General features: G+C 54.7%; 2 protein-coding genes across 2 annotated transcripts in view; both read left to right on the top strand.

Moving 5' to 3' along the window:
* ttn.2 (titin, tandem duplicate 2) overlaps positions 1 to 1,837 on the top strand; it is a 160,289-nt gene extending 158,452 nt beyond the window's left edge. Inside the window, exons 251-252 of the mRNA XM_085919768.1 lie at positions 61 to 363; positions 698 to 1,837. Coding sequence (XP_085775894.1) covers positions 61 to 363; positions 698 to 996 — 602 coding nt within the window. The 3' untranslated portion in view covers positions 997 to 1,837. The remainder of the gene's footprint in view (positions 1 to 60; positions 364 to 697) is intronic.
* A 1,450-nt stretch (positions 1,838 to 3,287) lies between these two features.
* mylkb (myosin light chain kinase b) lies at positions 3,288 to 10,979 on the top strand. Its single transcript, XM_085919771.1, has 18 exons — positions 3,288 to 4,728; positions 4,966 to 5,082; positions 5,510 to 5,575; positions 6,050 to 6,097; positions 6,186 to 6,313; positions 6,379 to 6,535; positions 7,157 to 7,347; positions 7,426 to 7,534; positions 7,606 to 7,638; positions 7,757 to 7,847; positions 7,912 to 8,115; positions 8,272 to 8,489; positions 8,558 to 8,681; positions 8,758 to 8,910; positions 8,983 to 9,197; positions 9,373 to 9,501; positions 9,587 to 9,699; positions 9,857 to 10,979. The coding sequence occupies exons 1-18, from the start codon at positions 4,293 to 4,295 to the stop codon at positions 9,983 to 9,985; spliced, it is 2,661 nt and encodes an 886-aa protein (XP_085775897.1). The 5' UTR covers positions 3,288 to 4,292; the 3' UTR covers positions 9,986 to 10,979.
* The last annotated feature ends 1,364 nt before the right edge of the window (positions 10,980 to 12,343 follow it).

Raw genomic sequence — 12,343 nt, 5'->3', positions numbered from 1 at the left:
GGGCTCTCCTGGATGTTAAGATGTACTGCATGTTAACTTTTCCTTGTGGACTGTCAACAGGATCCAACGTGACGAGTTTCAAGGAGGCATCCTCATCCAGCTCCTCCATGGCCACGAGGACAGCAACTCGCACAGTGGAGGAGTCGTCGTCTTCCTTCTCCTCGTCCTCATCTTCCGCCCAGAGAGCCATGATGTCCTCCATGATGGAGTCCAGCTCCTTTGGCAGCATGGCGGCCGAAATGAAGTTTGAGACCATGTCCATGTCCAGTGTGTCCTCTATGGCCTCCGAGTCCTATGCCGCGAGCTCAAGCAGCGTCACGGGAATGAGCTCGCACCTGACCGGATCCTCCTTCAGGGCTCTCGGTAGGATTGACGTTCCCTCTTTGTTTTTTGTTGCTGTAGCAATGGCACAGAGTTGATTTGCACGGTGAAGGCCTTCTGGAACCACCCGCTCGCTCGCTCGCTCGCTCGCTAAAACTGAAAATGCGCCTTATAGACTCGAGCGGTCCCTTGAGATTGTGAACGGGAAGCCGTCATAGCGGTGCAAAACAAGCAAAGGCTGTAACAACCTTTTGCTTGCGTGCAAGATGCACCGTGTTGACATCCAATTAGCATCTTTGCCGTCCACGGCAGCGAATGTGTGAAATTCAACAATGAAGGTCAGCTTTGTACACTGAGTCAGCCTAACCCGTTTCAGGTTCCGCCGCCGCTCCCAGAATCGAGGCGGTGCCCGAGGACATCAGCATCGAGGCCGGCAAGGTCCTGACGGTGGCCTGCGCCTTCTCGGGCGACGCCAGCCACGTGGAGTGGTCCCGCGGCGGGCAGAAGATCCGCTCGTCGCCGGGGGGCCGCTTCCACGTGGAGACGGGCGAGGACCTGACCACCCTCATCATCGCCGGCGTGCGGGAAGAAGACGCAGGAACGTACACCCTCAAACTGTCCAACGAGCTGGGATGCGACACGGCCAGCGTTCGCATCAGCATTCGATCCCTGTAAAAAAGAAGACGATAAAGCGTCCCCAACCCCAACCCCAGCCACTTCCCTTTCCCCTTCAGGATTGGACTCCACTTGTAAATAGGAACTCTTTTTGTACCGACCGTGACAAAGTGGAGTATTACCACTCCATGTGTTTTCCAACGCGATGACACTTTTGCAGTGACGTGTACATAATGTATATAGCCGGATGTGACGGTTACGAGGAATGTGTGCTATGCATCATCGTTATTGATGACAGTTCATATGAAGTGAAACGAGGAAACCAAAATAGCCTTTAACAGGAGAAAGTTCCCGGAGCGGAGCGAATACCCTGCTAAAGGCACAAACTCCAAACCGCGCCTCGACGCAACTCGCGTCGATGTCTAAGATTGCCTCGGCAGGTAGAGCGTCTCCCTGTCGACGTTTACTCGACCCTAGACTGGAAAAAAAAAAGACCAAAAAAAACAGCCCGCGTGAGCGAGGTCCCGAGCGCTCTTTGCGTCCACCCTCACGTAAGCAGCGCCGACGGCTCTCGCGCCGCGACGGAAGATGTCGTACCGCCGTTTTTGATGACACGCTCACAGTGCGAGCGGCCTGCACTCCCTGAGCACGTTTTTGCTTGTTTCTTTTCTTTTTGTTCTTTTCAACGGAGGCCTGCAGCGTGTTAGTGTGGAGAGAAAGGGCCGGCCGGCCTGCCCATTGACCGACCCACAAAACGCCATCACGTGCGGCGGTGGCGGCCCGACCCGAGGGAGAACTTCCTCCTCTTCATTTTAGTGTGTGTTTGTTTTTCCGCAGCCTCCTGGAACTTGATTGATTAACTGATTGATTGATTGAATAAAGCGTGATTGTCAGCACAGCAGCACAGCTGGAGTGTGTGCGTGTCTTTTTTCAACGCCTGTCACGTGAGGCTCCATTTTCATGGCCAGTGAACGATTATGGAAAACATCCCGCAACGACATCTTTTCATGACATTTCAGGCTCCCCGCTGGCTGTTTTTTTTTTGCCTCTATGTCATTGGTGACGTTTTGAATTTTTTGACCGGTCTGATTTTATTCAAATCCGTCCGGGGTCTATGTGCTCCAAGATTGGATGCCATGGGATTTTTTTTTTGCATTGCGACCGCTCTGAACATCCAGGTCAAGACGTATGCTCTGTGTGTGTGCGCGCGCGCGTGTGTGTGTGTGTGTGTGTGTGTGTGTGTCTGCGCGCGCGTGTGTGTGTGTGTGTGTGTGTGTGTGTGTGTGTGTGTGTGTGTGTGTGTGTGTGTGCGCGCGCGTGCGTGCGTGCGTGCGTGCGTGCGTGCGTGCGTGCGTGCGTGCGTGCGTGCATGAGTGCGTGCGTGCGTGCGTGCATGGCATTAGTGTATGCGAGCGCGCCTGAGCACAATCGGATGCTTCCCGTCTGTTTGTGAAGCATGTAGTAACCAAAGCGTCCAGTCGACGGCGCCAGGCGCACATCCAGGAATGCCCACGTGCGCTCAAGACCAAGGAGCGTGGAACTCATGCGAGAGCAGGAGGCCTTATAAAGACAAAACATGCTGCTCACACACACACACACACACACACACACACACACACACACACACACACACACACACACACGTACACAGTAAAAAGCTCAAGTCCACCCAAGAAGGGCATGAAGTGGGAATGCGTGTCTTTGTGCAGTCCTTGTGAGGACATTTCAAGATGAAGTGAAGACACAATGAGGACACTTTCAGACAAGTTAAGGACAGAAGGACTTGAGTGGTCGGCCTTGCTGCAAGATGCTGCACTTGCAAATCATGCACACGACATCCTGCACATTTGATTTGGAAATTTGTCTCGAAACAGGAAATACTTCCCCCCCCCCCTTCACTTGCACCCCCCTCCTCCTCCCACCCGCAGACAACGCGCGCACACACACACACTTGGTCTGTTTATGAGGGTTTTGTTCTGTGTTTATGAGTATTTTACAGATTTGTTGAAAAGCCGTCTTCCTTTGAATTCGGGGCGGGGCGGGGTCATTTCCTGGACGTGTGTTTGTGCGAGTGTGTCCTGGCTGCTCTTGACCATATAAGGAGTTTGGGTTTCCTTTTCACTCCGACGTCTGACACAGAGCCCGGTGCTTGTGCGCGCGCGCGCGCGCGTGCCTATTTAACGGGATGTTCCGTTTGGATGAGTGTGCGAACTTGCCGCTCCGGCAGCCGATTGGCCCGGGGCTTCCTCACATCCAATCAGCGTGACGTACATTCAGTCTGTCACTCACATACTGACTGAAGTCCGTTTGCTTGTTTTCATGTACTGGCTTCTTTTTCCAGCCCCCATCCATCATGCCGCCCCCTTAAAGATTGCTAATCGGACCATCGAGCCGTCGGTCTCTTCCGAGGCTTCCTTTACGCCCCCTCTTCAGGTGTGCCATGCGATCAGTGTTACCTTTGATTGACGCGGGCCCTGAAAAGAGCGCCAGACCACTTCCTGCCCAGTGCGGCGTTCCGTGGGAACGCAGAAAAGGCAAGTCGGTTTCGCCGGTCTTCAGACTCCATGACCTTATTTGGCCACGCCGCTCACTTGATGTGATGTAAGACCCCCAGCCCCCCCTCCTCCCCTCGGCGCCCCAGATGCAGGGGGCGGGGGGCAGCGCTACTCTTCCAGGACAGGGGCTTTAACCCAGCTGTTTACTCTCCCGCTCGCTCCATCCGCCGAGGAGGAGGAGGAGGAGGAGGAGGAGGAGGAGGCAGCAGAGTCAGTCCACGGTGGCAGGAGGCCTGACGGGCAGCACGAGCACCTGAACACCAACCAGAAGAAAGAAAAAGGAGAAAGACAAGGACTGGCAGAGCAAAAGTGGCACAAAGCCCATGCGGCCAGCCAGGAGGAAACCAAAAGAAGAAAAAAAAAAAACAAGAAGGACGGGGCGCGTGCGGGCAGGGGGGAGCAGGAGAACCAGGAGGGACACGCGCTGGCAAAGTGACCCACACCTGAACACCAACCACACCAGGGACTCGGAGAAGTGGAAGCGGAAGAAGACGGACGAGCACGCAGCCGGTGGCAGTGGGCCAAACAGGGAGGGAGGGAGGGAGGGAAGGAAGGAAGGAAGGAGGTAAAAAAGCAAAAGGACCCAGCAGAAACAAATTAGAAGAAGGCTCAATCCGCCACCATTGGCCACAAGCCAAGCCAGGGACGGAAGAAACACCTGAACAAGCAGCAGGAGGCCAAGCTGGGAGCAGGACAAGGAGGAGCTCAGGAGGCGCACCACAAGGCTGCGGGTAGCAGCTCCACGCCCGCCCACCGAGCGTGGAGGAGACGGACAAGGAAGGAGGGTGCCGCCTGACCGCCATGGATTTTAAGGCCAACTTGAAGGGGGTCAAGGCCAAGATGGAGGACGAGCAGCGCAAGGCGGCCAGCGGCGCCGCCGCGCAGGTGGACTTCCGCGCCGTGCTGGGTAAGAAGGGCGGCGGCGCCGCCAACAAGGCCGCCGGCTCGCCCCAGGCGCCCGCCAAGAAGAACGCGCTCACTGCCCTCGACGACAAGAAGACAGGCGGCGTGGACAAGAACGGAGATGGCGGCGAGGTGGTCAACAACTGCCTGAAGGATGGCGGCGACGCCAAGTCGCCGCGCTTCACCGAGAAGCTGGGCAACGTGACGGTTCTGGACGGCCAGCGCCTGCATCTGCAGTGCCGACTGGACCCGGCCTGCGATGACGTCGACGCAAGCTGGACGCTTGACGGAAAACTTATCAAAGCCTCCAAGTTCATCGTGGTCAAGAACCAAGGTCAGCACACGCACATGCACGCACAAACGGGAGCAAGGTTCAGGGGTGCCACTCGAGTGACCAGTGTATTGATTCATTTTCATCCAAGTGACGTACGCAGGCATCGGGTCGTCAAATGATCACTTTTCAGGAGAGCCCCAACATGGCAGCGCTCGGCATCTCGCTTTTTCATCAGAAAGGCTGAACGTGAATTGCGTGAGAATGTTTTCTTTTCTCCCTGTGTCGTGCGTGCGACAGGCGGCGTGTGCTCCCTGAGCATCGACAAGGCACTGCCCGAGGACGAAGGCGAGTACAAATGCAAGGTGGAGAACTCGGCAGGCCGGGCCGAATGTTCTTGTTTGGTTCTGGTGGACGGTAAGAAAGCCGGCGTTCAGAGGTCACGTGGCGCCTGCGCCTCCACTTGCTCGCCTCTCCGAACCTTTGGATCAGCCCTACGTCGCCTTGAAAAACAACGCTCAACGCAACGAGTTGTACCGATACACAACAAAAAGCCCAAAAGAGCGCTTTGGCTTCATGATGGAATTCAGCGAGCCTCCTTCTGCAGGCGGTGGCGGCCGGCGCTTTCCCCATATTTCAATTTGATCGGAGAGCGCAGAGAAAACTATCGCGCACAAGCCTCCGCCGCCGCCGCACAAATTTGTTTCGGGATTTCTACACAGCATTGTCGGAAATGTGCGAGCTCACAATGACAAGCTCTTCGGTCGTAAGTGGAGGCGGCGCGCTCGCAAATGACATCTTTGATTTTTCACATTGAAGTGTTTGAATGCTTCCGTGGCGGCAGATCCTCCGGAAAAGTCTGGGGCTGACAAGGAGTCCAACAAGAAAAAGACGGCGGCCACCTCCGAGAGTAAGTTGAGCTAATTGAGCCGTCGGAAGAAGAGTCGAGGATGGCGAGAAGCGAGAGAACGATGGATGCACGCTGGAAAAAGAAGAAGCTAGGCCAGGCTAGGCCAGGCCAGGCCAGGCCAGGCCAGGCCAGGCCAGGCCAGGCCAGGCCGCACTTTTTGTCCCAATAAGGACATGCAGACAGCGAACGCTGCTGGCGCACACACATTTCTCGACCTCGCGCGCACAAATACGAAGAGTGGGTCCCACAGACTCACAAACATGCAAACACACGCACACATCTTTCTCTCACACGCACGCACCCACCCACGCACGCGTGTCTCTATGCCGTCTACTTGCTCTCGTCAAAAAGGATTCAAGATACGAGTTGCTCGATAGAGCGTGCTAAGCGAAGAAGAGCGAGAAGGTGCGCGCCACGGGATGCCACGTGATAGACAGACAGTGCGCACATGCGTGTGTGTGTTTGTCTTCTCAGGTGAAGCTCGAATAAAGAAGCCTCCAGCCAAGACACCTACCAAGCAAGGTGACGCGTACGCGCGCGCGCACACGCGCACACACACAGCAGGCGAGGCTACTGATGTGTGCTTGCTTGCTTTCGTGCTTGCGTGCAGCGCTGCCTCCTCACATCGTTCAGTTCCCGGAGGACATGAAAATCCTGGCGGGGGAGAAGGTGGAGATCCTCTGCAAGTTCTCCGGAGCCCCGCCCATCAGCTGCACGTGGCTCAAGTTCAGGAAACCGGTGAGGTTGTGCGTCGTCACACTGCCGAGGTGACACGCCTTTGAACATGCGTCACGTTTGGCCAGATCCAGGAAGGCGCAGCGGGGACGTCCATCTTCAGTACGGACGGCAGCAGCCTGCTGACCATCGCCAGTGGACAGCAGGAGCACTGCGGATGCTACACGGTGGAGCTGAGGAACCAATATGGCCTCCGGCAGGCCGCGCTCAACCTCACCATCGTGGGTGAGCGATTAGCCTCTTGGCTTTAGCGTGAACATTAGCGTTTGTTCCAGCACGTGATTGATCGCACTCTCGCAAAGCGTTTGAAGTCAACGACAAAATGGCTGATTTGGATTTCTCATTTCTCACCACACACATTTTGACCTTCCGCTAACCTCATTTCTTTCGGGCGTGACATTAGATTCCTTGTAGAATTGGAAGCAAACCTTTGTCCTAAGCCACATCTACTTCTTGGCCCGTGTCCCTGTTAGCACGTCGAGCGTCTGTGCCTTCCGAGCCTTTGCGCGAGGGGCACGTCTCGGCTTACTACGCCAAGGTGGTCGGCTGGGTCGGCATGGATTGACCCATCTTTGTTTGGGGGAAACGTGAAGGCACTGCGGATGCCTTTTATGGCAGCGGAGGACCGACCGACCGCACCGCTCGCTCGCCTGCTCGCTCACGTGTCCTGTCAGCTCAGCCTTGGCCTTGGCCTTGGCCTTGGCCTTGGCCTTGGCATGCCAGCCTCTCTCTCTCTCGCGCGCATGTGTCCAAGAAAAGACATCTCCCAACGACGCTAACTTGCTCACACCTTTAGTTGGCAAAGAAGCAGCGCCAGATGTGTGAAAAATGTCCTCCGTCCTCCAGACAAGCCGGACCCGCCCGCAAAGGTTCCGGCCCTGTCGGACGTGAGACGTTCCAGTCTGACGCTGTCCTGGTACGGTCCCACCTACGACGGCGGGAGTGCCGTCCAGACCTACCACCTGGAGATATACAACTCTGTGGAGCAGAAGTGGACGCCGCTTGTGTCCTGCAACAGCACATCCTACAACGTCCAAGTGCGTCTGTGGCCAACACATGTCCTTGTCTACTTCACTATCTTTGTCTCACGGTCGTTTCCGTCCACCCACCTCCAGAACCTTCTTCCGGAGCGCCGATATAAGTTCCGAATCCGAGCGGAGAACGTCTACGGCGTCAGCGAGCCGAGCGCCGAGTCGGAGGAGGTCGCCGTGGCGGATGACGACGGTGAGGACAAAGCGTGCGGCGTGACCTCAGCAAATGGACTAACGCCTTGTGTTGTTTGCTTCCGCCCACAGAGAACCAGGAGGAGGTGGAGGAGGACGAAGACGGTATTCCATCTTTGGGGAGACAATAAGACAGAATTTGACAAATGCTCCATCTTAAATTTGAAAAGATGTTTTTGCTTCTTGCGGCGTTCCCGCTCTGACGCGCTTTCCCGTGCGGCAGACTCGGAGAAGGAGCCCGACTACAGGCAGGTGACAGTGCGAACGGACATGAAGGTGAAGGAGCTGTACGACGTGGAGGAGAGGCTGGGAACGTAAGCGTGCGCGCTTTGGCTCAATGTCCAAACACTCGTGCCCAAACCATATGCACGTCTGCAGGGGCAAGTTTGGCCAGGTGTTCAAGCTGGTGGAGAAGGCCACTAAGAAGGTGTGGGCAGGCAAATTCATCAAGGCCTACTCGGTCAAGGACAAAGACAACGTTCGGCAAGAGATCGGCATCATGAACAGTCTCCATCATCCCAAGCTGGTCCAGTGCGTGGACGCCTTCGAGGGAAAGTCGGACATTGTGGTGGTGCTGGAGATGTCAGTGCTCTTCCATTTGTTTGCCTTTCTTATTCTCACTGATGACCGAGTTCGGGTCAAAGCCCGTCGACAAAGGACCGGCGGCGCGGGCCTGCGACCGTTCCTCGTGACTGTGACCTGACAAAATGGCTGATTGAGACTTCCTGTGCCGGGCAGGATCTCCGGCGGCGAGCTGTTTGAGCGCATCATCGACGAGGACTTTGAGCTGTCGGAGCGCGAGGTGATCAAGTACATGCTGCAGATCGTGGACGGGGTGGGCTTCATCCACAAGCAGGGCATCGTGCACCTGGACCTCAAACCCGAGAACATCATGTGCGTCAACAAGACCGGCAGCAAGATCAAACTCATCGACTTTGGCCTGGCCAGGCGTCTAGGTGACTCTTGCCGGCTTGGGGACCGGCGAGCTCGGAGTCGCCTCCTAACCCCACCCACCCTCTTGCAGAAAACGCGGGAACCCTCAAAGTTTTGTTCGGAACGCCCGAGTTTGTGGCCCCCGAAGTCATCAACTACGAAGCCATCGGTTACCCCACCGACATGTGGAGCATCGGCGTCATCTGCTACATTCTGTGAGTATGGCGTGGCCGTCGGCTGAGCGTGCAACGGCCGGCCCTTGGCTGAGCGCCCTGCGTCCGTCGCCGGCAGGCTGAGCGGTCTGTCGCCTTTCATGGGCGACAACGACAACGAGACGCTGGCCAACGTGACTTCGGCCACGTGGGACTTTGAGGACGAGGCCTTCGACGAGATCTCGGACGACGCCAAGGACTTCATCACTCGGCTGCTCAAGAAGGATATGAAGTCAGTTGTTTTGTCGCTCGTGGCGGTTTCCGTCCCGGCCGGCCGGACGCTCGTGTCAAGTTGTGTTTTCAGGGCGCGTCTGAGCTGCCCCCAGTGTCTGGAGCACACCTGGCTCAAGCAGGACACCAACACCATGAAAGCCAAGAAGCTGTCCAAGGAGAGGATGAAAAAGTACATCTTGAGGCGCAAGTGGCAGAAAACAGGACACGCCATAAAGGCCATCGGCAGACTGTCGTCCATGGCCATGATGGCGGGGCTCCACGCCAAGAGGGGTTCGCCCACCGAAGGTACGCCGGCCGACGAGACTTCCAAAGCCGCCTGAATCCAAAGACCTAGCAAAAAAGGGGGTGGCGCCGGCTGCCACTGCTTCGCTATCCTTAGTTTCCGTCTTTGAGCGTAAAGCTAGCCGAGCGACGTGTCGGATACACGCGGCGGCAACGGATCGCTCGCTGTGCCTTTCAGACGACAACCGCTTCCTGGAGTGCTTGGAGCCGGAGCAGAAGGCCGAGAGCAAGCCCAGCTTCAGCGCCGTCATCCGCGACGTGGAGGTGGTGGAGGGCAGCGCCGCACGCTTTGACTGCAAGATTGAAGGTAAGGGCCTAGCCCACCCGCCCTTCCGCCCGCCCGCCCGCCAGCCAGCCGCCGGCTTAACCGCCCAGCCGCCCTGGCTCGGCAGGTTACCCCGACCCGGAGGTGGTGTGGTACAAGGACGAGCAGCCCATCAAAGAGACCAGGCACTTCCAGATCGACTACGACGAGGACGGCAACTGCAGCTTGGTCATTTCCGAGGTAACGGCCTTCAGCCGGCTCAGCGCGCCCCAGAAAGGAACAGAGAAGAAAAGCAGGGAGTGGCAAAATCCAAACTCGGCCTTTCGACGTACTGCAGCTCAAGTCTCATTTTTGGGTCCGTATCTGATTTTTTTGTCACATTGGGTGTCTGCCGCAGGTGTCGGGCGACGACGACGCCAAGTACACGGTGAAGGCTGTCAACGATCTCGGTGAGGCCACCTGCACCGCCGAGCTGCTGGTTGAGGTCATGGCTGCTGAGGAGGAGGAGGAAGAGGAGGAGGAGTGAGCTTCACAACATCCGGACTCTGGTGGGGGAGGAGCCACTCGGGCCGGAAGTGGCGTACTCCTCCAGCCTCTCCGTCAGTATGGTCACCTTGATTATTTATAACCTCAGGCTGCGGCACGTGCGTGTGTGTGCGAGAGCCTTTGAGCCGTCCCGACGCTGCCGACATTTCCTTTAGCTGCCTTTTTGCTGCCTTTTTGCTGTGTTGGCGGGCCTTTGCCACATCCTCGTGATGACGTTATCATCACACAAAAAAAAAAAAAAAACATTTAGATTCCAAGACAGTTTTTCCACTTGTGTTGCCTAGTCGTTCTACTCATGCCCTCAACTGTCTACTACCTGAAGTTGAATATCTTGGATATCTTAGCAAGGATATCTTGGATATCCAGGATATCAAGGATGTCGAATAAACAGCTTTTCATCAAATACACTTCACTCGACACACTCAAACACTTTCATCCTATTGATATCGTGGTGTCAATAGGATGAGGACATGAGGGCTACAGATCATTGTTTTCTTGGACTAATGTGTCAATCAAATATAAAGTGAGAATGGGACGTCCGCTTTGTAGCAAGTCAGCCAAATCAAAAGCGCGTACGCGCGCTCGCGCGCCTTTACCGTTGAGAGGTTAACGCTCCAAATATTGCCACCGTTTGGAGTAAAGCAAGGTCTCTAAACAGTGATCTGAAGATTTGTCAATCACTTAACGGGTTGAGGTGCGTGCAGATGTCTCCCGGATGCAGGTGACGGTGGCCGCCTTGTCGCTGGTCCGAGTGACCCAAACGTGGACCTCGCCGCCGCCGCGCTTTGTTTTTTGCACACTCGGCACACCACTCAAACGTTTGCGCACTTTGATTTGATTTCACGTTGACGTTTCTCCTACCGTCAGCTGTGTTCCAAGAAGGTTTGTACAATTCTATAGCGAGTTTGACACGTACGACAAGAGAGCACAGGTGTACTTTCTCACATACAGCCAATTAAAGAATCACCCCAAAACATTATTTGTCCCTCTGTTTTTGGATACAGACAGTGGTGGGCCTTATACATGGTCTTTTTTTTTACTGAAGAAAAAAAAAACAACAACTTTGTTTATTGTGTTTTGATGAATTCTATTATTTCTCGGTATGATCTGTTGATGGTTTCTCTGTTGATGGTCTCAGCGAAGACACCTATGTTGCGTAAGAGGGTGAGCCCTCCTGCACATTGCAGCGGCAACAGGATCATGGTGGGTGTGTCAACAGAGCTGATGGTCCTCCCCGGCCGGCTTTATTTATTTCTGTCCGCTGAGTTGGGTGCAATCGCAAGGCTTTCACACCGCTGACATGTCTTACATGCATAGGGTTTTTTTTGTTTTTTACTAAAACAAATCCTTACATGGTCATTTTCTTCCGACAAAAAAGCCTTACGATACACGGTCATTTTTATTGACGAAAAAAAGCCTCGCCATACATGGTAGTCTTGGCTCGTGAGTGAACGATCCGTTCAAAGGAACGAATGTTTTCAGTGAATGAGTGAAGTTCTTTTTTCACTTCATATGACTTCAACCACTAGGTGTCGGTAATGCACGTTAAAGCTGGTGCCACCTCGCCGTAAAACAAAAAGAAGAAGAAAATGACCTCATTTCCCGTGAATTGCATTTCCCGTTCACTAACTGAACGGATCTGTGAGTGAGTGAGTGAGTGAGTGAGTGAGTGAGTGAGTGAGTGAGTGAGTGAGTGAGTGAGTGAGTGAGTGAGTGAGTGAGTGAGTGAGTGAGTGAGTGAGTGAGTGAGTGAGTGAGTTGAGTGAGCGAGCGAGCGAGCGAGTGAGTGAGTGAGTGATTTGCATTTCCAGTTCATCGGAGAACGAACGGATCAGTGGGGAACGAATCGTGACTTTCCCGAGTCAATGGGTGAAGTTGAACTGCCTTCCTTCCTTCCTTCCTTCCTTCCTTCCTTCCTTCCTTCCTTCCTTCCTTCCTTCCTTCCTTCCTTCCTTCCTTCCTTCCTTCCTTCCTTCCTTCCTTCCTTCCTTCCTTCCTTCCTTCCTTCCTTCCCGCGCGTGCATCAACGGATCAGTCAGCGAACGTGTTGCGTCTCCCTCCTGGCCGGCGTGAACTATGGAAGCCAGAATGTCGATTTACGATTTGCCAAGGAAAGAAAGAGCCACCACTTCTTTTATGCAAGCTAACGGCTAACCTTATTGCAGGAAGGGATGCGCCGTGATGCAAAAAACGGGGAGTTGATGCTTCTCTTTGGGTCATCTTTATTTTATAACACTTATTGTAGTTTTTAAATAACGTGTATGCATATATACGCCTAAATATGTTTATCCAATATATCTACTGCAATTTTACATTAGATTGCTGGTTTGAAATTTAC

The sequence above is a fragment of the Syngnathus leptorhynchus genome, chromosome 9 (assembly GCF_054491065.1).
Source record: "Syngnathus leptorhynchus isolate UIUO chromosome 9, UIUO_Slep, whole genome shotgun sequence".
NCBI lineage: Eukaryota > Metazoa > Chordata > Actinopteri > Syngnathiformes > Syngnathidae > Syngnathus > Syngnathus leptorhynchus.
Note: the sequence above shows the minus strand (reverse complement) of the source record. Positions and strands in the feature narration are given on the sequence as shown.

Excerpts from the sequence above, each read along its gene's own strand:
- mylkb (XM_085919771.1), top strand. The coding sequence starts at position 4,293 with ATGGATTTTAAGGCCAACTTGAAGGGGGTCAAGGCCAAGATGGAGGAC. Across the intron at positions 5,576-6,049 it reads GACGGCGGCCACCTCCGAGA|GTGAAGCTCGAATAAAGAAG; the intron begins GTAAGTTGAGCT and ends TTGTCTTCTCAG. Across the intron at positions 8,116-8,271 it reads ATTGTGGTGGTGCTGGAGAT|GATCTCCGGCGGCGAGCTGT; the intron begins GTCAGTGCTCTT and ends TGTGCCGGGCAG.